The 27,725-nt window shown below is 40.5% G+C and overlaps 1 protein-coding gene and 1 pseudogene across 2 annotated transcripts in view; one reads left to right on the top strand and one right to left on the bottom strand.

Moving 5' to 3' along the window:
- The first annotated feature begins 847 nt into the window (after positions 1 to 847).
- Positions 848 to 20,101, top strand: LOC118703671 (annotated as a pseudogene).
- Positions 20,102 to 21,948: 1,847 nt separating this feature from the next.
- Positions 21,949 to 27,725, bottom strand: part of MEGF10 (multiple EGF like domains 10) — a 148,014-nt gene continuing 142,237 nt past the window's right edge. For both annotated transcript variants that reach the window (XM_036410554.2, XM_045571117.1), the window contains 3 exons: positions 25,284 to 25,328; positions 23,789 to 23,995; positions 21,949 to 22,569 (listed from right to left, as the gene is read on the bottom strand). In XM_036410554.2, coding sequence (XP_036266447.1) covers positions 22,382 to 22,569; positions 23,789 to 23,995; positions 25,284 to 25,328 — 440 coding nt within the window. In that variant the 3' untranslated portion in view covers positions 21,949 to 22,381. The remainder of the gene's footprint in view (positions 22,570 to 23,788; positions 23,996 to 25,283; positions 25,329 to 27,725) is intronic.

The following is a 27,725-nucleotide window of genomic DNA, read 5'->3' as shown; positions in this document are numbered from 1 at the left end:
AGAAAAGATCAATGAAAACATTAGCATGTAGAATAATTAATGATTCTAACTTGTGTGTCATTTTTATAATCTTCTATTTGAATGAAAAATCTTTTTGGAAATGTAGAATGTAATAATTCTGATATTCATTTAAAAGAGTTGTAAATCCCTTTTTACATTACTGCCCTTTTTGCTTTGGCTTCTGTTGCAAACTGGCTGTTAAATAACAGTCAGACATTATATAACTTTCCTTCCATCCAAGAGCAGCAGAAGTACACACTTTTACCAACCAGAAAGCTTACAGAGGTCATGGGAGAAATCACCGAACAGACAGTTGGATATTTCTTTGACTCTATTGACTAGCCGAATTATTTTCCGTAATTTGAGATAAGCTCTAAATATGAAAAATAATTCATATTCAAAAATTTCTTAGTCAGCAAGGGGAAAAACAGCAATGAGACATAAAAACCAATCAACTGTCTTTTTATGATGTTGCAGAAATGTGATTTCGGAGAGTTGAAGTACAATTTAGAATGAAAGGCATCAAAGTTCAGAGGGAGATTTCTGAAACTCTCCGGGGAAACCTGTCAGATGGGGACCTACAAACATCGCCCTTTCACCCACAGAGTAAACTATTGTTTCACACATTTAAACATTCCATTTTCTTTTTTTCTTTCAGAAGCATGGGATTCTGAACTCCAGCAGACGATGAACAGAAACCCAGAGAGCAGTGTGTTTCTAAAGGATTATATTGCTGCCGATGCGTCCCAGACTATTTATTTATTGTGAGAAACTTAACTCCTTCAAGCTTTTCAGCAATTCGCCCCCTTTGTCTGTGTCAAGATGAAGCGGCCCCTTGTTTCCAACAATGGGCCACGTCGTCCAAGTCCCTGGACGTGCACAAAGCCGGGAGGCGCGTCACACTGTGCAGAGGGCCTGGGATGATGGCCACGGCTCGGTCACCATGGTGTCCCAGGCGGGCAGAGCCGGTGCCACGGAGGACGCAGAGCCCCTGGGCCAAGCCATAGCGCCGGATGGGAGAGTTCCCTTAAAACACGAACACCGCCGGCGACTGCTCATGGGACATGTTTCACTTTATTTATTGATAGCAGCAAACTGGGGACACGAGTCTCCACTCGACCTGAAAGATGCCCACAGATCAAAGGAGAGGATGGGAAACATAATCGGAGGAGACGGCATTGAAGAAGAAACTCCTCCCCACAGCGAGAGTGGAGTATTCTTTTTAGAAATGATTCCTTTTGGGTTTCTGCTCCCTTTGTTCCGGGCACAACAGAATTCCATATTTGGTAAATGAGGCCTATTTTCCAAAAAAGTTGGGATGCGAACAGCGTGAGAAGAAAAGAAGTGGGGGAGGTGCCATCGGGCAGCGCTTTCTCCTGCTTTTACAAGAAAATCTCTACTGCAGCGAGGCGCTTCCTCTAGGCCAGGGGTCGGCAAACTCATTAGACCACAGAGCCAAATACCAACAGCACAACAATTGAAATTTCTTTTGAGAGTCACATTTTTAAAACTTCAACTTCTTCTAATGCCACTTCTTTAAAATAGACTTGCCCAGGCCGTGGTATTTTGTGGAAGAGCCACACTCAAGGGGCCAAAGAGCCGATGTGGCTCTCGAGCCGAGGTTTGCCGACCACTGCTCTAGGCTCCAGCTGCACTAATCCAGTTGGTCATTTCTCGCCCTGCGTTGTCATTGTTAGGTATATGTCTCCTCCCTTAGGGAAGGCTCCCTACGGGCGCATATGATGTCTCTCTCATTCATTATTTTCCACTCTTTTAAAAAACTTGTAAGCCTAGTATTTAGACATAAAAAATCCATGCAGAGGTATCTTTAGTGAAAAACAACCTCTGTTTTGCTCCAGAATGACTATCTTCTCACCAGAAGCAACCACTATTGGTTTGTGTGTGCATGTCCTCCAGGAAGTTTTATGTGCACATACAAATGCATGTAACATGATGGTGTAGGCCACTCCAAGGTGTGTCTCAGGGGGTGCAGATTAATTTGAGCTAAAAGCAACCAAGGCCCTTCGGCTCAGGAAAAGCTACAGTCGCCTCCCCCTTAGCTATCTAGAAACTTTTCAATTAGGGCCCAGCCCAAATGAGAGTTATCATCAGACAAGGCTTTTTACATACCTACATAGCAGAGTACATTACTAAACACGGAACATGTGCTCCTCCTAAAATGCTCTCCAGGTGCCTCACCATATCCATAGCTCAGCACGTCATACACACGTTACTTTCCTGTTCTGTCCCTGACTCTCTCATGTATGTGGGGCTCCCACACATACGTGTGTAATTGAATTTGGTTACTTTCTCTTGCTAATCTGCCGCATGTCTTGAGGGTAGAGGAAAGTTCTCCCTCTCCCACAATGGCATGTTACAAAACATATTCTGAACATTCTTTATTTTCCTTTAACAGTGTGTTTTTGTTGTTGTTGTTGTTGTTTTTTTACAGTCTTTCACACGAGCCTGTGATCAAACTCTTCCTTCTGAGTAACTGCATGATATGCCTTTGAGCATATCTCTATGTTAAATTTCTGAGATAGAATTCTTAACAGTCGATCACTAAATTTCACTTCTGTCAGCAGTGTACCTGATTCTCTTTGTCCACATCTTTGACAGTGCTGAACTACTAAACATGACCACCTTTTCTCATCGGCTAAATGAAACATGGCATCTTGTCTAAACTTGTGTGTTTAGAAATTATGAATAATTAGAGCAATTAAAAGCATGTCTTGGTCAGTGCGGGCTGCTACAACAGAAGTACCACAGAATGGGTGGCTTAGACCACACAAATGGTTCTGGGGCAGAGGGAGTTCAAAATCAAGGTGACAGCTGGCTAGGTTCCCGGTGAGAGCCTGCTCCCTGGTTTGCAGGTGGCCGCCTTCTTGCTGTACTTCACGCAGAGGAGGGAAAGATGGTCTCTCTTGTGTCTCTTTTTGTAAGGGCACCAATTCTGCCCATGAGGGCTCCGCTCTCATGATCTGATTACCTCCCAAAGGTCCGCCTCCAAATATCATCACCTTGGGGATCAGAGGTTCACTATATGAATTGCGGGGGCATAGGCATTCAATTCACATGTTTATATGCCTTGAATGTATGTATGTATTTTGTAGCATAATTGTAAACAGTTTCATAAATTATTACAAGGCAGAATTGAATGTGTGCTCTGTGCTGTTAACATATAGAGTTGGATGTAGCTTTTTATTCATTACATTCCTTAAGTCCCTTTTATCTGTATCTGTTTGTCCTTTTGGTCTGTCGTAAACTGACTGGAAAACTTTAAGTCTCCACGACTATCGTGTTTCTCCTCTCCGAGTCTTCTATTTCTTAGCATTCTGATGGTATATTTGCTTTGATAGCTTACTGAAGCAATGATTGATACAAATTGCCTTTATTTTATTTTAATGCTTTCTACCCTGGATTAAGCATAATCTGATATTAACATCAAAATTCCTGACTTCTTATACTATTTCCCTGGTATATTTTACTCATCTCATCACAGTTAACATTTTGGAGTCACTTGTTTTGGTCAATGTGGATTTTATATGTTCAATACAGTTGGATTTTATTTTTTACCTGTCCTAAAATCTTTTAACAAAAATTGTATACTATTTACATTAGTATATGACATGTATTTTCAATCCTTTTCTACTATTTTGTTTTATGCCTTCTATTTTTAATATTTCTTTATGCCTTCTATTTTAATATTTCTTTATATTTTAATCTCTATTGAATGTGTTTTATTTTCATTTGTTTATGTTATTCTTCTAAAAATTTGGAGATTTTCTTTTTCTTCTAGTAACTTATAGCTTTCATTACTTGATATAATTCACTTAAATCCTTATTCTTTGATTTATTGCCTTTATGCAGCATCCATTAACTTTCCACTATTAAAATGAGTAATTAATTTACTATCTCCTCTCACTGAGATAGGGCATTCTCCCAACTATACCATCCTTTTTCTTTTATTATTGTTATTTTTATACTTATTTCTTTAACTAACATATTATAACTAGAGGCCCGGTGCACAAAATTTATGCACTGGGGTGGAGGGTCCCTCAGCCTGGCCTGCACCCTCTTGCAGTCCGGGAGCCCTCATGGGATGGAGTGGGCCTAAGATGGCAGTCGGACATCTTTAGTGCTGTCACAGAGGAGGGAGAGGCTCTTGCCACCATTGCTGCACTTGCAGGCCATGAGCCCAGCTTTTGGCTGAGTGGCACCCTCACTGTGGGAGTGCGCTGGCCACCAGGGGGCAGCTTCTGCATTGAGCGCCTGTCCCCTGGTGGTCAGTGTGTGACATAGCAACCAGCCATTCTGCTGTTGGGCAGAAACTGGCTCTCCAACATCCCCTGAGGGGTCCCAGATTGAAAGAGGGTGCAGGCCAGGTCGAGGGACCCCACCGGTGCATGATTGAGAGTGGAGAGGGATTACAGGAGGGCTCCAGGGTGTGTCTAGTCTGTCTCAGTCCCAATCAGCTGGACCTGAGCAGCAAGCTAACCTACTGGTTGGAGCATCTTCCCCCTGGTGGTCAATGTATGTCATAGCAACTGTTCTAGCAGTCGACTGTCTGCCCCCTCATGGCCAGTGAACATCATAGCAAGCAGTTGAGTGGTCTTAGTATATCATTAGCGTATTACGCTTTGATTGGTTGAATGGCAACTGGACGACTGGACACTTAGTATATTAGGCTTTTATTATATAGGATACTAGAGGCCCAGTGCACAGATTCGTGCACCGGTGGGGTCCCTTGGCCTGGCCTGCAGGGATTGGGCTGAAACCAGTAGCCTGACACCCCTCAAGGGGTCCCAGATTGCAAGAGGGCACAGGCCAGGCTGAGGGACCCCACCGGATAAAATTGGTGCCAGGGAGAGAATGCAGGAGGGCTCCAGGGCTTGTCCAGCCCATCTCATCCAGTCCCAATTGGCTGGTCCTCAGCAGCAAGCTAATCTACCAGTCAAAGCATTTGCCCCTGGGGGTCAGTGCGCATCATAGCAACTGGCGAATGGTCAAACGAATGGTCGGACACATGGCATAGTAGGCTTTTATTATATAGGATATCTTTCTTGAGCTATCATCTTTAGATAATACCTTTTGAACCTTCCCATACTGTGAAAAATGTGTCAATCAATATACTTAAGTTCATTATATCTCTTTTTCCTCTCATCTCACCAATCTGTTTTTGTTAGTCACTTTTGCTACTTTTGTGTTGTTGAGGTTTATAATACTCATATTCTATTCAAAATTTTTAATTCCAACTTTTATTTAACATTTATTTTTTTCCTAAAGTGACTTTAGGATAGCATCTCGGAATGTGGCCACCTCACCTGCCCTTCACTGGTGTGTATGGGATCCAGGGCAGCTCCCACACACATTCAAATTGTACTTTTTAAACAAGAAGTTGTCAGACTTCTCAGGAAGCTCAAACATTTCTTTCTTTCTCTCTTTCTTCTTCTTTTTTTTTTAGCTCATTACCTGGGATGATCAAAATTAAAATGCATCCTCTCTTGGCTTCCCCACTTGACCACACTAATTGTCCCTGCTCTTAGCAACATTCCCCCATCATTGGAGGATCTGGATGTGGCTGCTGTCAAAGTTCACCAAAGATCAGAGCACGTGGGGGGCAGAAATACCTCACCGTGCCATATTTTAACTGAAATCTATTTATTTTCTATTCCTGATACCTAGCTCAATGCCTGGCACAAAATTAATTCTTAGTCAACATTTCTTAGATTAACGGCAAAGGGCTAACAATGTAATGATCCTGGGGCATATCTGTGGTGGGTAGGTAGTTAGGCAGATATGATCAGAGCAAGGAGGATGGGTTAGGTACAGAAGGTCACCTGGGCAGAAAGCCCTGAGAGCCTAGGGAAGGACAATTGTATGCTGGGACCTTGTGACCTTTCTCAGAGTGATCCTTCTCCACTGGCGGTTTGGACCACCTGACCTTTCCTCCCTAGAGATAACTAGGCCTCAGAGGTACCTGTGTTTCAGCTCCAGCCCTGAGAAGCATCAAAACCAGACAAGTGACAACCACAGCCAGATGCACCGAATGACCCCCTGCCTTGGTGCCAATTAGTCAGTGGGGACCACACCCTGAAAGGACACACCTGGAAAACTGTTGACTATTCTATTGAGATCTTCCTCTGGGACCTCCCTAAAAATTCCACCCTTAAAACCCCTAGGATGGAGGACCCTCTGGGAGCTTGCCATGCACCTTTCCTTTCTCCTTCCTATCCACCCAGGCATGTCACCTGTACCTTCCTCACTCCCAGCTCCTAGGGCCCTTCCTTTGCCTCTATAACTTGTTTCCTTAGCCCTTTCTTCTATGAATTACTTCTTCTACCTCTGTGATTTTAAAAAAAAAATGTTTTATTGATTTCAGAGAGGAAGAGAGAGGAGAGGAAGAGAAAGATAGAAACATCAATGATGAGAATTATCAATCGGCTGCCTTCTGCATGCCCCACACTGAGGATCAAGCCCTAAACCCAGGCATGTGCCCTGACCAGGAATCAAACCAGGACCTCCTGGTTCAAACATCAATGCTCAACCACTGGTGCCACACTGGCCGGGCTACCTCTGTGATTTTATAAACTAGAGGCCCGGTGGATGAAATTTGTGCACTGGGTGGAGGGGCTGTTCCCTAAGCCTGGCCTGTGCCCTCTCGAAGTCCGGGACCCCTCACTCCTTACCAGAAGCTCGCTGCTCCTTAGCACTGCCGCGGAGACCGGAGACCGGGAGAGGCTCCCACCACCGCTGCTGCGCTTGCCAGTTGTGAGCCTGCCTTCTGGCTAAGCAGTGTTTCCCCTGCGGAGCTCACTGACCACAGGGCGACAGCTCCTGTGTTGAGCATCTGCCCCCTGGTGGTCAGTGCCTATCATAATGACTGGCCACCCCACCATAACGGTCGCTTAGGTTTTTATTACATAGATGTTCTCTTACAGTTTGAATCTTGGCTCTGAGTTCTGTCCTAGCCAACTCAAGTATCGAGGGTGCTAAACTCAGGTCCAGTCTGATCGGATGGGTCTAACACCCGGTGCCATTCCTGCCGCCCACAATATATCCATACTGTCATGTCTAATTTGCAAATGAGTGATTTGAGCTGTTAGAGAGAGAGAGAAAAAATAATAACACCACAAACCTAAAATGGCATCACTCGTACAAAAATCCCATGATACCAAACCTAGATTTAATGCTTGATCTAACGGCAGTTTCAACCTCTCCCAAAAACAATCTTAATTAACCAGTAAGGTAATGTCACAATCCCTCTCCATCCCCCATAGAAAGAAGAGGCAATCAACAAACCCTTTCTTTCCCCTTCCTCCAGAGAAAGATGCCTGGCCCCAAACCAAGAATAAACTTTTTTTTTCCCCTTTTACTAACAGCTCCCTTGCTGCTTCCTACAAAAACCTTCCTTTTACACAGTCCCTCAGAGCGCCCTTCTGGTTGCCAGCTGAGACGAATCACTTAATAAAGCCAATTAGATCTTTGAATTTATTCTATTGAATTTTGTTTTTAACAATACCCTTGCTGTTACAGTAAATGTCAATGATCTTGTCCCTATGAGTCACAAGGTTGTTTCTGAAATTGTTTATTTTCTTATCCCTAAGTGCAGAATCAAAATTCATGACAAATGAAATAACATGGACTTGGTAAATAACACGGACTTCTCTTTGGTTATGGAAGGAAGAAATAAAAGAAAATAAAAATTTTAAAATAAATCATCTTTCACATTTGACTTCATCATTAACTAATAGTGTGATTCATGGTTATTTCATTAATAACTATTAAAAAGATTCACTTAGAAACTGTAATAACCCAGGGAAGATCTCACTTAAAATACATTTTTTTGGTTTGCTTTCTTGCTTGATTTTGCAATTTAAATCCCAAATGTTCACACTTCACACATCTGTCTTGCACAACCCACTCACCGCACCCCCTCATTTCCCTCTAAGCCATTCCTTTCCTTAAGGCATTCAGTCCCTGATCATTTTGGTCTTGACACATTGGCCTTTTAAGTCTGAAGGGCCCCTTGGAAATCGGGGCCTTATTGGCTTTTCCCAGTAATTTTTCACCATTTGTTTAACTAATAATCAGAGAAATCAAAGGGAAGGAGAGTGTCTTCCTTTTAAGTCTCCTTCTCAAATGCTGACCCTTCTCCCTAATCAAAGGTCTGCACCTCAATGTGCAGGTAAACATGCAACCACTGTAATGTGCCTCCCCTAAACGCTTTCATTATTATCCCCCTTTCTGCTGGTTAGCCCCTCCCCTTAAGCTCTTATGCTCCTAAGCCCCAGCAAGCAGCTTTGTAGGTGATTTTTGCCTTAGGTGTCTGTCCTAATAAGGGAAACTTGCCTCACTCTAAGAGGAAGGAAAGGGAGAAAGGAAAGGGAGAGAAATTGATACCCTCCATTAAATGCATTGCCTACAAGTTGACATTATCACCAGACATTAAACTACAATAAACTCTACCCAGTCTTGTGCTGACCTCTGAAATTTTCAAAAAAATTTCCATTTGCTCACTGTGGAATGGAAATTTACTAGTCACTTGCTCGTCCCCTGCGCTCCCCCCCACCCCCCAAACCACACACTTTTAAAAGGTTAAAATATACATAGATACATTGATATTAAACCTTACAGAGAAAAATACAATAGGCATTAGATGCTTTAGACTTTTTTATGGTGTTTGACCAAGAACTTCCACTTAGAAACATTTTGATGATTAAGGCTCAAGGGATGTGTGTTACAGTGCTGCCCTATAAAATATACTGAGATTTTGGAAACAGATATCCAAAGGTAAGTAATTAAGTAAATGATATGATAAATTAAATAGAACGGACTAGTAAAAACTGTAAGGCTGCAAAAAGGTACTTACAGTATGATTATTTAGTGTATTTAAGAACAAAATGCTCTTATGGCTATCTCTGGAAGGTGACTTTTTTATTTTTTCTCGTCTAAAACAATTCACAATGAGCAAGTACTGAATTAATAAATAAAAATAAAGTAACTAGTCATAAAATTAACAAATAAGATTAAAGAGTTTGGGTTTAAAATATATTGTAAGACCAGGTAAATTATTTTCTTTAAAAAATATATATTTTATTGATTTTTTTTTTTATAGAGAGGAAGGGAAAGGGATAGAGACTTAGAAACATCGATCAGCTGCCTCCTGCACACCCCCTACTGGGGATGAGCCCAAAACCAAGGTACATGCCCTTGACCAGAATCTAACCTGGGACCCTTCAATCCACAAGCTGACGCTTTATCTACTGAGCCAAACCGGTTTCAGCATTTCTCTAATTTTTCTTTTTTACCAGTTCATAATCCCCAACAGATGTTCACCAAGTTTTACTAGTATAACAATGGATTTGAGCATATATGCTCTAAGTTATCACTTCTATGAGACATCTCCCAACATAACTGTCATGGAAATACAGAATCAGTTTCATATAGGCTCTTGGAACTTCTCTTTTTAAAGTTCTCTTCTCACTTTTGATCCTATAATTGCTTTCTTGATAATTGAATTAAATTCTTTGTCAAATCCATGAAATGAGTATTTCTGAATCCCTTTTAGAGAATCTCTATCTAAGACTATTGGGTTATGTCCCACACAATGAGAACAGATTAGAAGGTTTAGAGATGAAGATTAATTTATATTCCCAATGGCATACAAGACAGGTGCTGCAATCAAGCTCTAATGTTTGTTCTAAAAAGTGTTAAAACTGCCCTAGCTAGTTTGGCTCAGTGGCTAGAGTATCAGCCTGCAGACTGAAGGGTCCCAGGTTTGATTACTGGTGAGGGCATATGCTTGGGTTGTGGGCTCAGTCCCCAGTACCAGGTGTGCAGGAGGCAGCTGATCAATGATTCTCTCTCATTGTTGATGTTTCACTCACTCTCTCCCTCTCCCTTCCTCTCTGGAATCAATAAAAATATATTTTAAAAAAATTAAATTAAATTAAAAGTGTGGAAATCTTTCAAATTGATTGCGCTTTATTAAAAATTTGCAATTATCCCAAGGCCCGACATCTAAGGCTCTTTAGAGCCAAATGTATCTTCATAATCCACTTCAGCTCAGGCATACGTGCTTGTAGCTAAGCCCGAACTGAAGTGAGCTAAGGCTCAGGCAAACTGCCCTTCCCCTGTCCGAGTCTCCAGGTCTACACAGGTGAGAGTTGGCTAGGCTGGAGAGCACTCAGTGCGTATGGGATACCTTTGCAAACTGGGTTATTAGTCTGCGCTTGGTGGATACAAATCTATAATATGGCAGGAGCCTGGGCTCTTCATGCCAAACCTGGAAGGATTTCTGCTCACACCTGAGTTTGTACTGAAACAGAATTCCACTTCCTGCATAACCCCTTTAGTTTCTGACTGAAGCTTTGAGCTAGGGGAATTCAAGGCCCCACAACAGGAACTGCCAAGTTATCATGAGTTCGGACTTTCTGTATTTCATATTGGCTGCCTCACAGAAACCTTATGATGCTAAGAAAAAAAATAAAGAGTTGCTCAGTTGGTTGAACGTCGTCCTGTGCACCAAAAGGTTGCCGGTTCGATTGCGGTCAGGGCAAATATGGAAAGCAACTGATTGATATTGATGGCAAATGATTGACATTGATGGCAAATGATTGACATTGATGGCAAATGATTGACATTGATGGCAAATGATTGACATTGATGGCAAATTATTGACATTGATGGCAAATGATTGATATTGACGGCTGGCCCTCCCTCTCTCCTTCCCTCCCTCCCTTCTCCTCCTCTCTCCTCTCTCCTACCCCTTTCCTCTCACTAAATATGTCCTCAGATGAGGATTAGAAAACAAAAAACAAATAGCCAAGCCATAGGACATTGTATCTGTGTGGACATGTAAGCTCTGAGCTGTGGTTTAGTCGTGAGAAAGCCTAGCTCCATCTCATGGACATGCTTGAGGGTTGTGAAAAAAACCTTTAGCTTTCAAAAGTGATGAATGGCCATCCTCCATTTTCTTTTAAGTCACGATAATACCTTAAAAAGTTTGGATTGATCACATCTGATATGGAATCTGGGCAAAACATTATCTGATAGCAGAAGCACAAATGATAGCACTGAAAGGTAACGAGACCAATGAACAAGATATCTAAAAATAACTGCAAAGAAATAAAAAGGTTTACAGTGATAGTCAATCCCCGTTTTTCTTGGGTTTGTCGTACCCATTTAGGCAACTATTTGGATTCCTTGATCAGAGATAAAGGAAATCACTTGTCGCTTCAAGTAGAAAGTGATTTATTACCTAGCGGTGTCCTGACAGGAAAGGATCCAGCCACTATTTCATACATGTTTGGATGAGAAAAGCAGAGAGGAAAAAAGTGTAGAATTAGGCAATTTGAGTGAATTTTACACTTTTCCAAGAGAATAAGCACTAGTCTGGCTCAGGCAGTGAAAATAGCTATTGTACTTATTTTAAGAAATACTGTGACCCTTACTTTTAGAAGAGGCGCACAGTGGCATTTTAACATTTTAGAACTCTTCATGGAGTTTAGGACTAGCAGGTGCCGAGGAAAAAGGCATTAACACCTTTTCTCTTGGTTTTTCTACATAAAAGGCAGAGGATTTAAATTAGACTAAAAGATAAGAATAATTTCCTAATGTATAATATTCCACACCGCACCAAATATATATACCATTACATGAAATGATAAAAATGAAACTTTCAAAATGAACATTTCTTCTGTATTAAAAGAAAACAGCTGACATGTTAATCCCTGAAAAGTTCTAGTAATACACAGAGGTCCTTCTAAGTGTGAACCAATGACTAAGGTCATTTACATATTCAAGAAGGAAGAGTTCAGGATTTCTCCAGCATGGAAATCACACGCTCAGAACTAGGGTGTATTCATTTCCTGGATATAAAACGATGCTGCAGCCTTCCTTTCTCCAGTCCCACAGGCTCTAGCAAAAGAGCTTAGAGGTCGCCACACCACTTTACAATCAGCAAGAAGCTAGATAAACTGAAAAGCCAATAACGGTCTTAGCTCCGTCAGAGAAGGGAGGCCACAGGCGAGAGACTGACCGGTGGGTAAAGGGTCACAACTCACCGGAGCAGAGACAGGGCAGGAGCCAGCGGGCAGGAGGCCGGAGCTGCTGGGAGCCAGGGCATTGCGGCTCAGGATGAACAAGTCTTTGAGAGCAGAGGAACTCGGGGGGACCCAGTTCTGAGGGGTGCCCATGCTCCTGTAAGTTTCCCCCCAAGTACTCAGAGCAGCTTCTCCCAGAGAATAGGGGAGAAAACTCTCGTACTCCTGGAGGGAGGAGGGGAAAGGGGCCATTTGAAACACCAAGGTGAGCACTTGGCTCTTAACAAGCCTGACCTCAGGTGAAAAGGATAACCCAGCCTCCAGCCCCTCCCACCTGTCCCACCTGACAGAAGGGGGGTGGGGTAGGGGTGGGGGTGGAGGGGTGGGTGCAGGATAAGGAACACTTGTGAGCTCCCAGCCCAGGATACTGAGGGCAATGGAGCCCAGGAGGAGGGGTCACTTCTCCTCCCCCACATCTTACCATTACAGTACAGCTCCTGCTCACCCTACGGTACTTTCTTTTATCTAATATGTTATGTTCACCTTTCAACAAGAAATGATAAGGCATATGTCTTGGATGCTTTATGGCTAGAGCATCGTCCAATACGCCAAGATTGCGGTTCGATCCCCAGTCAGGGCACATACAAGAATCAACCAATGAATGCATAAACAAATACAACAACTTGATGTTTCTCTCTCTCTCTCTCTCTCTCTCAAATCAATAAATAAAAATTTTAAAATTTATAAGTCATAGTAAAAGGCAAAAGCAAAGTTTGAAGAGACTGAACAAGAATTAGACCAAAATCAGATATAATACAAATGTTGAAATGATCAGGGCAGGAATTTTGCGAAGCTATGATTAATATACTAAAGTAGATTTAGTAGCAAAGTAGATAATATTCAAAAACAGGTGGGTAATGTAAGAACACATGGACATTCTAAGGATGAATAAAAAAGAAATGCTAGAGATAAAAAAACACTGTAACAATTGAAGTTTGCACTTGATGGGGCTCAGACTGGACACAGCTGAGGGAAGCATCTCTGAGTGTGAGGATAGAGCACAACAGAAACTTCTCAAAATGAAAAGCAAAGAGATAGAAGACAGAACAAAAAAACACCCACGATTTCTAAGATCTCTGGGACTACTACAAAAGATCTGACATACACACAATGGGAATAACAGAAGGAAAAAAGAAATCCAGGAAGATAAATAATATTTAACCAATAATGACTAAAAATTTTCCCCACATGTCACTCAACCACAGATGAAACCAAGATAGTTGGCAAAAAGAGTAGACCAATAGGTCAATGGAACAGAACTGAGAGCCCAGAAATGACCCACATAAATACAGTTAACTGAACTTCGACAAAAGAGCAAAGACAATATAATGGAGCTAAGACTGTATTTCCAACAAATGATGCTGCAACAACTGGACATCCACATGCAAAAAAAAAAAAAAAGAAAGAAAAGAAAGAAAGAAAGAAAGAAAGGGGGGAAAAAAATCTAGACAAAAACCTTACACCTTCACAAAAATTGTCACATAGTCAAGGACTGAGGACAAGCATGGACAGCGAGGAAAGATTTCCAAAAGACATCTGATCAGGGACTGTTATCCAAAATGTACAAAGAATTTTTAAGGCTGAACAAGAAAATAAACAAGCGATTAAAAAATGAACCAAAGATCTTAACAGACACCTCATCAAAAAGGATACACAGATGGCAAAGAAGCATATGAAATAATGCTCCAGGTCAGATGTCATTACAGAAATTCAAACGATAACAACGAGATACCACCACACACCTATTAGAACAGCCAAAGTCTGCAACACTAACAACACCAAGTGCTGGTGAGGACGTGGAACAGCAGGGGCTGTTCATTCATTGTTGGTGACAATGCAACATGGCACCACCAACCACATCAGAGACAACCTGGCAGTTTCTTACAAAACCAAACATACTTGCCACATTGACCCAACCGCTGCACTCCTTGGCATTTTCTAAATGAACTGAAAACTAGGCCCACACAAAAACCTGCACATGGATGTTGAGAGCAGCTTCATCCATTCTATCCTTCTCAAATGGTATCAATTTGAACATCATTTCAAGTATGTTTCTCTCAATCCTAGAAAGGATTTGCAGCAGTCACGATAAAAGCCTCATCTATAGCTCTGAAACAATTGATAACGAAGACAGTAAGGTATATATAGAGAGAAGGTAAATGGAATAAACATGGAGACTTAAATAATGACTGTGACTAACCGTAAAATGAGATCGGAATTCTTTAAATACAGCAGCAAAATCTTTGCATGGTAAAGCAATGCTTGGAAGCGGTGGTGTGGTCTGCATGTGGTGGGATGAGAGGACAGCGGGATGAGGGGCTAAAGAAGGGGTGAAATGGTCCTCCATGGAGGAGCAAGGAGAAATCAAATCAACATCTGTCTTTAAGTCCTACTTAGGAATGCTGTAAGACTTCTGTTCCAATCAACACGGTAATGGCTGTGTACACGCAACACGCCCCACTTCTGCGTGCTTGAAGTGACAAGACGCTGAGAGCAGCTGTGAGTAAAAATGTCAGAAAGAAATCACTGCCACCAGAGGATTTGGGTTCTGGCTGATCACACCAGCCAGCTCTGACTTTAGATAAAGGGCCACTGCTTCTCAGAGCAGTCACTGGTTTCTCCCGATTCCTCTGAGTTTTTCCTTGGAGAACTTGTGTGTCCTTTGCCTCTGAACTGATTTCTAAGAATATAAGAGCTCTGACTATAAAGTAGGGAGTCCAGTTTTTTTTTTTTTTTAAGTGAGTAATTCAGGATGCAAACACCTAAGAAATGTCTTCCTTTAAGTCATCACCTTGGGTGGAAACGAAATTAGTCTAAGGGAGGCTGTCCTGGCCTGCATCATTTAAGTCAGTCTGCCTTTAGAGCAGGAAATGTGTCTTGTATTCTGTAATATATAGACTTACAGGATAATGTTTTAATAGATTATGCTTCCTCTTATAGGTTTTGTTTAATGGCACTGTGGCTTTTTACTTCTCGTGTAAATTAATACTGACTTGCTTTTAAAGTTTAAAGCACTTAATGAAGTATGTAATGTTCTTATACTTGTTTATTTAGTTGAAATTACTTAATGGTAACCCATTTTATATGTCAGGTGCTGAGCTCATGGAAGAATCAGTTCTCCTTCTGAGGAAAATGACACTCTTAATAATCGAAAGGCATTTCCTCATCATTAATATGGCCACGTGGTTTCTCACTCCAAGTTTTAGGATATTCACTGGCAACCACCTTTTACTTTTCTCTACAGAGGAAAATAGCAGTAGTTTGGGCCTCTGCATATTTTTTCCCTTTATTTTTTTCCACTTTTTAAATACATTCTTTCTGGAGACTAACCCTTGAGCGTAAGCTGTCAGGGCCTTCTTTTCACATCTCAGACAAGTAAGAAAACACCTGCCTTCCATTCCAGTGTTTTAAATTATCTTTGTCTAGTGACTCAACTGCAGTTTACTTTCTGCTAGAAATAAAATCTACCGGCAATACAAAAAAAATATTCAGGACTTAAAAAAAAAATTGTAGCTATAATTCAAGCAGTTGCTTTTTATCAATGCCCAGCTATTTAGTGAATAGAAAATTAAAGTGAGTCTTTTTCAAACCAGTGCACTGTGAAGAAAACAGTCAATCCAGTTCTTATAACACAGCCATCCATTTTTATTGGTCTCTGTTAGTTGGGCATTCATCCTGGGAAAAGTCTCAGGTGGGTTCTGTTACCAAGTTAAGGAACTCTGTGTGTAGTTATAAGCGATGGCATCATGAAATAGCTCTGTGCATACGTGTATTTTTTTTTCTCAATGGCAATTCCTTAATAAATCATCATGCTAAGGAGCCCAGGACCCTGGAGTGAAGCCATCTTCTAATTCAATGTTTCTCGGGAAAGCCACTAAGGAAGGGCACTCCTTCAAGGCCAAATTAGTCTGAGATCTTTTAAGAAAGAAGGAGTCCAGTGCCTATCATCGTTTTCTGGTAAAACGAGTCTATCAGAAATGTATACATTTGAGAAGATACAGCTCATGGTATTTTCAGAAAGTAAATGCTTATGTTCATATATAAGCTTAATGGGCCAAGTTTTTCTGGATGTAAAATTAAAAGGCAGGAGGAAATACACTGTGAGCTCCTTCTGTGAATTAATGCCAGTGGCCTGAGATCATGGTCCCTGCCTGGACAATCGTAACTCAGGGTTACCCAAACACAGTGATGTGCTGAAAGAACTCATATGGGCTTGTTGAGAGCCAAACTGCTAAAACCTTTGGAATTCTGTGAGCCAGTGGCTACACATAATCATTATTAAAATTAAAGTATATACATTTACAATTTGGTAAGGTATAATTTTAAAAGTTGTGCTTAAAATTCACCAACTTTATTTTATTACCTTTTACTATTAGTTATGTCCTTGATGGTATTTAACAGTTATCGTGTCTATGTTGTGAAAAAACCATATAATGGTGTGCTACGGAGCATCTCTCCCTAATCATCCGGTGATGTCTTGTTGTAGCTTCAAATGGGCTCTGGTGGGACAGATCAGTGCCTGTAATTATTTTTCTGACAGCTGGCGGCTACACATTGACCCACTGGCCACCGGGATCACCATGCTGAAACTGAGGCAGAGACGAGGCCATGGATTTTAGTAAGAGAACCGAAGTGCCACCTTAAAGCAGCCCTCATAGTTTAAAAGGCAAATCATTATTTTCAGTTCCAAGAAACTTCCTCTGGTCCTACAATATGCGTTGAAAAGTTTTAATCGTATTTTATCTAGGATTTTTTTCATTATGTACATAATTAGCTCCACCCCCACGGTAGAGGTTTATTGTGGTTTTCCAGGTTAGCTTCTTTTCCTTCTACCTGGGCTGTGATGTTCCCACCAAGTGGTTTTGTGACTTTTCTCTGCCTGTTTGAGTTGATAACGTGGTTTTCAACTCTTCTGTGGATCTGTCTGGTCTTTCCTGTGTATTGGCGGCGAGTAGGGGTTTTCCCCTCAGTGGGCAGCCAGAGATCGCCTTTGCTGGATGTTGATCTAAGTGGCAGAAGGCCTCTTGGTTGACGAGTCCAAGTAGGGAAATCTGATCTTAGCCCAGCCTGGACACTACCCCTCCTGAGATGGCAGCCTCTCTCACTGTTGCACATGCACACAGCAGAGACAGTCTTCCCTTATTTCTCCTTGTGTATCTCCCCGGCCAGATGGCTCTCCCCAGACACTCTCTCCACAGTCCCCCATTTTGCTCCCTGCATGCACCCCTTTCAAGGATTTGCTGTCCCACTGTGGGTGGAGCCTCTTCAGGTAGCCAAGGGCAGCCCTGTGTCTGGACAGCTGTATTTGCCAGGATGGGAATGCAAGCCAGGGCACCATTTTCCAAGAATCCCACAACCAAACATTTCAAAAGCATTCACAATTCTTAGGAAGATAACGTATTACTGGAAGATGAAATCATATTATTATTGTTTTTCTCAATTACTACTCCAGAAATAAAATACGTATGGAATTTTTTTATAGTACAAAAATAGATCAGGATGTGGTCACATGGACATGTAGGTGTTTCATAATACTCATTAAATGCTCACTTCTCACTTAACATCCTCATAACTCATCTGATTATAACAAACTGAATCATATTATTGGTTAATTTTTCATAATGTCACACAGCTAACACCAGTATCTACCACATGTAGACATGGAAAGTGCTTTTATGTATAAAGTTATTAAATTCTCACAAAATTCCTTGAAATAGGTACTGTTATTTCCAGCATTATACAATATAGAACTCAAAGCCCGCAGAAGTCAAGTAACTTCCCAAAGTCACATAGTTAGTAAGATACTTTATTTCCCTAATAAATGATATTAATGAGTAACTCAAGAGTAGCTCATGTCATATATTGTATTTCCCTGCATCCCTACTGTGCTGGGCACTCAGGCCCTCAGTAAATATACAGTTATTGAGAGAAGAAATGTTTTATTTATATTTGATGCAATAAAGTGTTTCAGAAATGTTTTCATTATAAAAGAAAGTATTAATAGGCTACTGAGATTTAAAAAGCAAATCCACATAAGATAACCTAAAGTTAATTCTAAAAGACTTATCAGCCACTAACCTGGGTTCCAAAGATCCAAATATGAATAAAATGTTGCCTCTGTCCTTTAAGAACAAGAATTCTGAAGGAAAAGCAGATACATGAGCAATTAAATATTATAAACTATACTTTTAAAAAATCTTATATAATAAAAGCCTAATACGCTAAGTGTCTGGTCATCTGTTTAACCAATCAAAGAATAATATGCTAATGATATGCTAAGGCCACTCAACCTCTCGCTATGATGTGCACTGATCACCAGGGGGTAGATGCTCCAACTGGTAGGTTAGCTTGCTACTGAGGTCCAGCTGGTCAGGACTGAGTGGGATGGGCCAGACATGCCCCGGAGCCCTCGTGTGGTGGTGGTCCCACCTTGTCTGGCCAACCTCCCGCATCCTTCCCTAGCCCCAATTGTGCACTGCTGGAGTCCCTTAGCCTGGCATGCACTTTCTCACCATCTGGGACCCCTTGGGGGATGTCAGAGAGCTGGTTTTGGCTTGATCCCAAGGGCCAGACTGAGGGACCCCACTGGTGCATGAATTCATGCATTGTCCTTTAGTGTACATATAAAGTACTATGAGGCCACATGTTAAAAAAAAATATTAATTTTTCCAGTAGGATCATAAGTTTTTCTTCTCTTTAATTAGTAATGGGATGAAACACAGAAATAAACACTACATTTTTTCTATTAGAAAGTTTATTGCATTCATCTATAACACATTTTGTTGATATAAACAACGATGGAGGCTAATACTGATGAAAGTTATCATCTTAGGAGAAGAGATATTTTAACATTGAAAGCATTTTTTTTATTTACTAAAAATCAAGAAAACTTTATATAGTCTCATTTTTTTCCTTCAAAAAATTATATTGCTATTTGCTCACATCATAATGAAGCCTGGACTAAATACTAGACTGGAATAAGCAGATCCAGTGTTTGGATACTAATTTAAAGAGGACCTTAAAAGGGCAGTAAACATCTTTAGTTTATAAACAATCTTTAGTTAATAAACAATTGCCCATCCACACCATGTGATTCACACTTGTGTATCTATGTACATTTCCATGACATAAAGCCTTGAAGACCAAAATACCTCTTAAATACTTATTTTGAATAATAAAGACGTTACCCAGAGATAGAAAATTCGTTGTTTTACAAACTGTAACCTTAGCTCCACTTCTGTGGGGAGGGCCCGCGGTGGGCCTTGGTCACCACATCAGTGCTGGGCGTGCCTTGGGAAGACCAGGATGTTTGCTTGCAGGTGTCCTCGCACCACATGAAAATGAGGCCTGGAGAAGTCCTTATTGGTTAGATTCAATTAAAGACACCAGAGAAAACAATGGGGAGGGAGGTAGACTCTCAGTGACAGATTTAAGAATTCTAGAATACTCTGTGGCATTACCCAGACTCAACCCTTCCATCGGTTACAACTGCACATTGAATACTACGACAAGGACTGCTAACTCTAAATGACGAGGCCAAACTGAAGCTCTTTATAGACTAACAAAATGTAACAGTATTCGTTTTGAGTTTATATTTACAAATTTGGTTCTTGGAAGTCCTAGACTTTTTACTTCTGTGATTGCAGTACACAGAACATGTGCAACTTCTAAAATGTATCATGATTTTAAATTGAGAAGTGCACTAATTCAAAATAAGCAGCTGAGATTAATAGCACAAGAACATGCCTATGATAAAACCAATGGTCAGGGACATCTAGGAACCCTTTTTATGACCAATGTGTTAATTGTGTGGCATGCAGATGTGAATGAGTTGTAGGGTCAGTATTCTCTCCCCTCCCCTCTTCCTATAGTGGGATGAGAAAAGAAACAGGGTTTTGTTTTTTTGTTTGTTTGTTTGTTTTTTACTTATCTCCAGGGAGTAATGGAAAAACTCAAACTTACCATGGACATTTGAAGAGATGATCCTTAAAAAAATAAAGGGGGGGTTTTTGTCACTTTTTTTCTTACCAATAAGGACTCTTTATGGCTATTGACTAACAAGAGCCTCCAATAGATGCCTACCCCCTATCATTGCGCAAGAGTCAGGCAGTGGTTAACTGTGGGGATAAATCAATTCTTTCTAAGGTGTATTCCAGGTACGCCCATCTTTCCTTGAATTAACTTTGGGGTTCCCTAAAAGAAAGAGCCACCAAAGGAGTAAATGCTGTAAGTATGTTTGTTCTGTCATCCCTCAGACCAAACCGCCATCGCAGGTGCAGGTGTATGACGTGAAATCACCGGATTTCCCAGCTCAGTGGGGACAATGAGTACACGGGTACTACCGGCAGGACAGGTGCACAGTATATATTAGTTAACTGACGCCCTGAGACAAGACACCACACAGGGTGTGTTTAAAAGGTTGAAGACCAATGTGTTCTCTTATGAAGCTGCTTCCACTTCCAGCCTTCCAGCCCTTTGGCTTGCTCATGCAGGTCCAAGAAAGAGAAACTAACTTTCTGGCATTACACCGGCATTCTCATGAACAACTACCTTGGGGTGGAAATGTTAGTGCACACGGATCAGGATACACTGGATGAGCATCTGTTCTGGTTTGCCTGGAGCAGTCCAGATGGAAGCCCATTGCAGGATGATCACTGATAATGTCCACATTTGCTCTCAAAAGTGTCCCAGTTTGGATGATCACCCCAGTGAAGAGCAGTTTGTGGCACTCACTCAGGAACAAAAACTCCTCTTTACTCCCCCCACCCCCACCCCGTTTAACCAAGACTAAGAACCCACAGACCAAAGAAACTCCATTTTAGAATATTGAAAACCTTGTCTATTTCAATTATAAGTCATTCACCTATGGTTTTGTACTAGTTTAGTAATGACCAATTTTTAATATTGTATCAAAATTCCCTCCAAAAGAAAAAAAAAGCAATGCATTTAATATATTTGATTTGTATATTTCTATATAAAGAAATATACAAATTTCTTTGAATCAAAATTCCCTCCAAAAGAAAAAAAAAAAAGCAATGCATTTTTATCAAGCAAAAGATAAGTGGCAACAATACAAGAAACAACAGACATATAATATTTTTTCATTAACAATTCAAACACTATAAAATGTAGAATATACAACTTAAAAATGAAAATACAAATTAAAGAAAAATGGGATACATGTCATATTAGCAATGCAAAAGACCAGCTTAAGCATAGCCTCTCTAAATCAACAATTAATAAAAGAAAACAAAAACATTTCAGTCACTTGTAGGGAAAATTAATAAAAAAACTTTCTGCTAGTTCTCTATTACAGCATGTATTACTAATGGTTTACAAAACTGTCTTCATACACTTAAAATTTACACCCTTTCCCAATCACTCATTATGCATTCATTCAATCCAGTCTGTCAAAAATAAAATTATTCCATTTCCATATTTATGCAATAATTACTGATATGTTATGGATCTCAAGTGGTGAATGTGTATGATGGGGACAGTGATCAGAATAATGTCATGGATCTAACGTGGGCTGTGGGTCAAACACGGAGAAAAACCACCTCTGCCTGATACATATTTACTCCCATAATAACTCTAGTATTTCTAAAATAATTCTAAGTGTACATTTCTTCATTCTAAAAAAAAAAGGCTAAAGTTTTCATATTTAAATTTTCTACTTCTGCTAGGGTTTTATTCAATCTATCCAGTTATGCCACTTGACAGAATGTTTTCTCCTGGGTTCATGTTACTCCTACAATTCTGAGTCCAACTTAAAAAACAAAACCAAACAAAAACACACACACACACCCAAATAATCAGGACTCAATAATATGCCCCTTTCTTCTACATATTTAGTGATTCACACTAAATTTTATGGCAAACTGCACAAGCCTAGGTACAGATCTATAATGCGAATGAGAAAGAAAATCTTCAAACTTTAGTTTTTCAAACAGTCATACCCATGTCTACTGCAACCCACGTCGCTGAAGGAGTTCTGCAAGTTCATGCTCATAGCCAAGGTTTTACAGGAAGTCATGCTTCAGGGGCGCAGTTCTAAAACTAACAAGAATGGAGAATCACAGGGTATCTCCTGCCCAGCCACCCGTACCCAGGGACCTACCATCAGTCAGCCTCAGCTCTGAGCTTTCTGGGTTATGCCCAGTAACTGCCTACCAAGTTGATTAACATTCACATAAGGTGGCAACTTGAGGATGGAGAAGAACTGAACTGCAGTTCTGGAAAGGGTTCCAGCGGCTACAGAAGGTCCTTTGGTGTCATTCACTGCTGCTGCTGCTGCTGCCGCTGCTGCCTCCGTCCTCTCGCGTGGGGGAGGGTGAACTGTCTCGGACTGGCAGCAGGTCATAATGGCAAGGGATGTGACTGTTCTTTGGCAGGTCGTATGGGTCCTGGGTCAGAGGCCCGTTATTGCTGAATATTCCTTGGACAACACTCACTGTAGGTTCTGTGACAACCAGGGACACGTTAATTTATTGGCAATAAAAAATTAATAAATTGATCATGGGATTTCTTGGAAATGGCAAATAAGAAAATATTATTTTTAAAAACAAACGATCCTTTTATAATCACAGACATGGTTACTCTGTGGGTGGTAGACCCACGGATGCCCACAAATGGTGCTCAGAACCAAAGGATGACTGTATGATTGGGGTCAAGACATCCAGGGAATAGACAGAAATCCTGGATATGAATCATTGTCTGAAAAACCTGGGAAATAAGCTAGTGCAAACCCCTCACCCTACAGATAAGAAGACTGAGGTCCTTAGAAGTTAACTCGGTTCATGGAAACTTAAGTTGAGTTCCAATCTTACGATGGTAAGTTTACAGGGACAGTGCAAAGGGGACTGGTTACTGACCTTTCTATAACAATTTTGTTCACGACGCCTTCCATTTTAAAAAGCTGTCTTAATACTTTTAAAATAGTTATATATCTATAGTGACATGTCTATAGCATGAAATGAATCACTAGCGACTAGAGTTAAATTAGTCACTTCATTTACAAGTAGTAGAGAATTTTTTAAAGTTTAAATCATAAGTACTGATACAGATAGAGAATAAGAAAAATTAAATTATATAGCCCTATTATCTAGCTAGTGATAGCACTGATATGTTTTAACTTTCCCCAAATTGCACTTGCAAGAGGCAATCAAAGTATCTCTAACTTTAAATTGAATTCTTATTAATTTGTACCAGACTCACAGTTTAGACTCTTACTGATATATTAGACACATTTAAAAGTAAAATGTTTTAATCCTGCTAAAAGCATTATATTATATTAATATAATGAATGCAACCAGGAATTGGAACCACCTGTTTAATCTAGTGGAACCATTTGTTTTGGCCAAGTTGACACATTAGCTAATATGATACATATGCTATTCCACAAGTAGGCTAAAATATTCACTATGGTTACAAAACAAAAGATGGATGACCAGGTGGGAGATAAGGAAAACTTCCTTTAAATTTTCTAAATGGTGTTTCCCTGAATAAATTATACGACATCAATTAATATGATCATGGTAGACACAGCTTACATTTAAAATATGGGCCATTATTTCTAATAATGTTTGTATGAAATGCTGTTGTATTCTCAAAGACTTTGAAAGTTTTGTTTTGCTTTTTAAATTCCCATACCAGGTTCTTTCTTAGGTTAGGAGACTCACCAACTTCATAGACATTCTTGTTGGCTGAAGTTGAGTTATTGATCTCTGCATATGGGGAATCTCTCCGTGCTGGTGACTTCATCTCCACATAGCCACACTCCGAGTTCTTGGGGAGAAGTACAGGCGGATCTTTAATAGTCGCATATGGGTTTTCAGAACTGCTTAGGGAGCAGTTACTTGAATTATATTCAGAATTCTTTCCCAAGTCTGTAAAGAGAAATAGCAGGGAAAAAGCAAATGCTATTACATGAACGTTATTTTTAAAATTTTATTTTGCAATTACAGTTTACATTCAATATTATTTTGTAGTAGTTTCAGGTGTACTGAACAATGTTAATTTTTTTTCCTTGGTGATAATTTACTTGGACAATTTTTAATTTTTAAAATTATTATTACAGAGAGAGGGAGAAAGACAGAGAGAGAAAGAGAGAGACATTGCTGTGAGAGAGAAACGTCAACCAGTTGCCTCCCACAGGCACCCTGACCAGGGATCAAACTTAGAACCTGGGTATGTGCCCTAACAAGACTTGAACACGCCACCTGTTTGGTATGGGATGATGCTCCAACCAATGGAGCCACACCGGCCAGGACTGGGCAGTTTTTCTTTCTTTTCTTTTCTTTTAAAAAAAAAATATATTTTATTGATTTTTTTGCCCCCCTCCCTCCCTCCAACACATACCCTCCCTCCCCAGAGTTTTATGTCCATTGGTTGTACTTATATGCATGTACACAAGTCCTTCAGTTGATCTATTATATTATCTCCCCCAGATCTCCCTCCCCTCCCCACTGTAATTTGACAGTCGGGCAGTTTTTCTTTCTAGCTAGTTTTCTGAATTATATACACTGAAAATAATACTAAATGTTTTTCACTTATTTTGGAGAGAATTTTCAATAAAATTACTAAGGTGAATGCCAATACAAACATCATGGATTTGATTTCATTTTGATTATTACACTCAAATAAAATGAATTCCATTCTATTTTACTAAGTCTCCAAATTCTCAAAGGCTTTAATTGGGAAACCATTTTGCTGATTAACTCAGGAACACAAGAAGGTTCTATTATCACGGTGAAGAAAGCATTTGTGCTGTGTGGATTTCTTGTAAAACCTCAGTACTGGGCACCTGAAGTTATTACTCAAATTCTTTCTGAAGAGCAGGCCTCAGTGAACACAGAACCATGCTGATCTCTTCCTTTTCCCCCTGCTATTTCCTTTTCTCCCCCATAAGCCATACTTCTTTTGAGGGAAATATGAGTGCTTCCCCAGCAAAGAGAAACCTGCACTTCCCCAGACTTCTGCTCTAACTGATCCACCTGTGGTCACTGTCTTGATGTCAGTTAAACATGGTTGTGTGTTTGTGGAATGAAGACAGCAAGTCTACATTTCTCCTACACTGACACTCTTGTGCATGTGGCAAATTACTACGGTCTCTGAGATGTATTTTTTAAATTATGATTTTGATAAATGTATTTCTTCCTCAAATCCACACCATACCTTTTAAGGATTTCCCCATATAACTTCTGTCAAGTCCAAAAGCACCTGTGGTAAAGAAAGAAAAGAAATACCCAGTGAGAACTGAAAGCAAGAGAGAGCTCATGTACTACTTCAAGGTCACGGAGGAAGATGGCGGGGCACCGGCTGCCTTCCCTTTGCAGACCACCAAGGCTGCTGCTTTTCACACCTTTACTCCAGGTCTCCCATGCTGGTTACCCTAGCCCTAAGAATTAAAAATACACGCGTGTCATTCTGATCATTCTCCTGCTCATTTACACTGACTTGGGAAAGGCGGATTGATTCAGGGTAGCAGCTGAGGCACAGACAAACGAGTCCACTTTATTCAAGGTTGCACTTTCAGACAAGCTCTCCACAACATTTCCATCATTGAACCACCGACACACTTCATCATCAGCAATGCGCCTTACTCTGTTCTTCTTAAGAGAAGGCTTTTACGTGTAACAACTTTAAAAGTACAATGAGCCAAAACCAGTTTGGCTCAGTGGATAGAGCGTCGCAAGTCCCAGGTTCGATTCCGCTCAAGGGCATGTACACTGGTTGCTGGCACATCCCCAATGGATTGAAAAAGTGTTAAAGAATGACACTCTTCTAGTGCAGGAGGCAGCTGATCGATGTTTCTCTCCCATCGATGTTTCTAGCTCTCTATTCCTCTCCCTTCCTCTCTGTAAAAAAAATCAGTAAAATATATTTAAAAAATAAAAATAAACAAAAGTACATGGAATGCAAAATTATTCTTGGAATGGAACAAACCAAGAAGATCCAGAATTTACAATGGAAACTTCATGTGCCTTGGGTCTCACTGAGACAAAAAGCAGAAGTCTATTTGTGACCATTGCAATGACTGTGTGTTCTGGAGTCAGAACAAATCACATTGGGAAACGTGGAACAAGAGGACTTTTCCCTTAGGAGGACCTGGTGGCATTTTACTGAATATCAATTTCATGTAATTGAGACTTCTTACAAACCTCCCTAATGTTAACTAAACTCTCCAATAAGTGTGTTATAAATAAGTATACTGCAAGAATATCTTAGAAACAATTTTACTGTGCATGGGTAGAAATACACATCTCATAGATAATATTGGTGTAGAATGCAGATAAAAGCTAAAAATGTAAGCTCGTTTTGCTTTTCAAACATTTGCATTTCTGAAGTAATAGGGGACTTTAGAGCCCACAGGGATTGGTCCTGACATCTGGCTTGGGTGACTGAGCATACATGGTGTTCACAGAAAGATCAGAGGGGGCGCAGTCAAAGCCCAACTGTAAGCCTACTTTCCCCCTTCCTCCCATGGAGCTTTCCCCCTTCCTCCTCTGGCATCTTGGGCAGGAGGTTGACCTCTCCGTGCTTCCCAGTTTTCCCTTCTCTACCAAACAATATTCAGAAGGGCCAATATCCAGGAGGGGGGTCAGATTTAGCAAATAAAAACACAGGAAGGCCAGGTAAATTGGATTTCAGAGAAACAACAAGTGGTTTTTAGTATAAGTATGTCCCATGCCCTATATATTTGGGATATATTTACATGAAAAATATTTGTTGCTTATTTGAGACTCAAATTTAACTGCACTCTGTGGCAACCTTACCAGCGAATAAACACACATGAAAGGGTTTGATAACCATAAGGTGCCATGCACATCAGTTACTATATCACCAAGCTTCTCCTTAGAAACAAGGAGCACATGCTTGGAAGGTCACCACCTACTCCATGGGCATCCCGGCAGCTCTTTACGTGCGGTCCAGGGTCCTCCCTGCCTTTGCAAGAGGGCCGTGTGGCCAAAGCTTTTCTTATAATACTACAGCCACACTGTTTGCCTTTTCTACTCTCCTTCTCTCTCAAGTCTGTAGCTGAGTTTTCCAGGAACCACACCAAGTGTGAGATCACTGCTGCCTGAATGCAGCAGCAGAACGAAAATCTAGCTGACCTTCACTCAGCCGGACATTAAAGGGACTGACAAAAGTGTTAAAGAATGACACTCTTCTCGCTCTTTTGGGGGGAAAACTTAGTAATTTTCCATAAAATGCATCTGAAGTTATGAAATGAGATCATTATGATAAATTAATAAATAACTACTTTAAGTGTTTTTGTTTAATTTATAATATGGTAAGTGTCAGTGGATATAACCTATATCAATAGAAATTCTTTGGGGCCATTGATAGCTTTGGAGAGTGTGTGAAAGGGTCCTGACTCCAAAACACCTGAGAACCACTGATTTATGATACTCCTGTTGATATCTCCATTTCCTCACCTCCCAGGGCCATGGTCGGCAAACTGCGGCTCTCGAACCACATGCAGTTCTTTGGCCCCTTGAGTGTGGCTCTTCCACAAAATACCACTGCCTGGGCAAGTCTATTTTGAAGAAGTGGCATTAGAAGAAGTTTAAGTTTAAAAAATTTGGCTCTCAAAAGAAATTTCAATCGTTGTAC

This window comes from Pipistrellus kuhlii, unplaced genomic scaffold, assembly GCF_014108245.1.
Source record: "Pipistrellus kuhlii isolate mPipKuh1 unplaced genomic scaffold, mPipKuh1.p scaffold_m20_p_4, whole genome shotgun sequence".
NCBI lineage: Eukaryota > Metazoa > Chordata > Mammalia > Chiroptera > Vespertilionidae > Pipistrellus > Pipistrellus kuhlii.
This window is presented reverse-complemented; position numbering and strand designations above follow the sequence as displayed.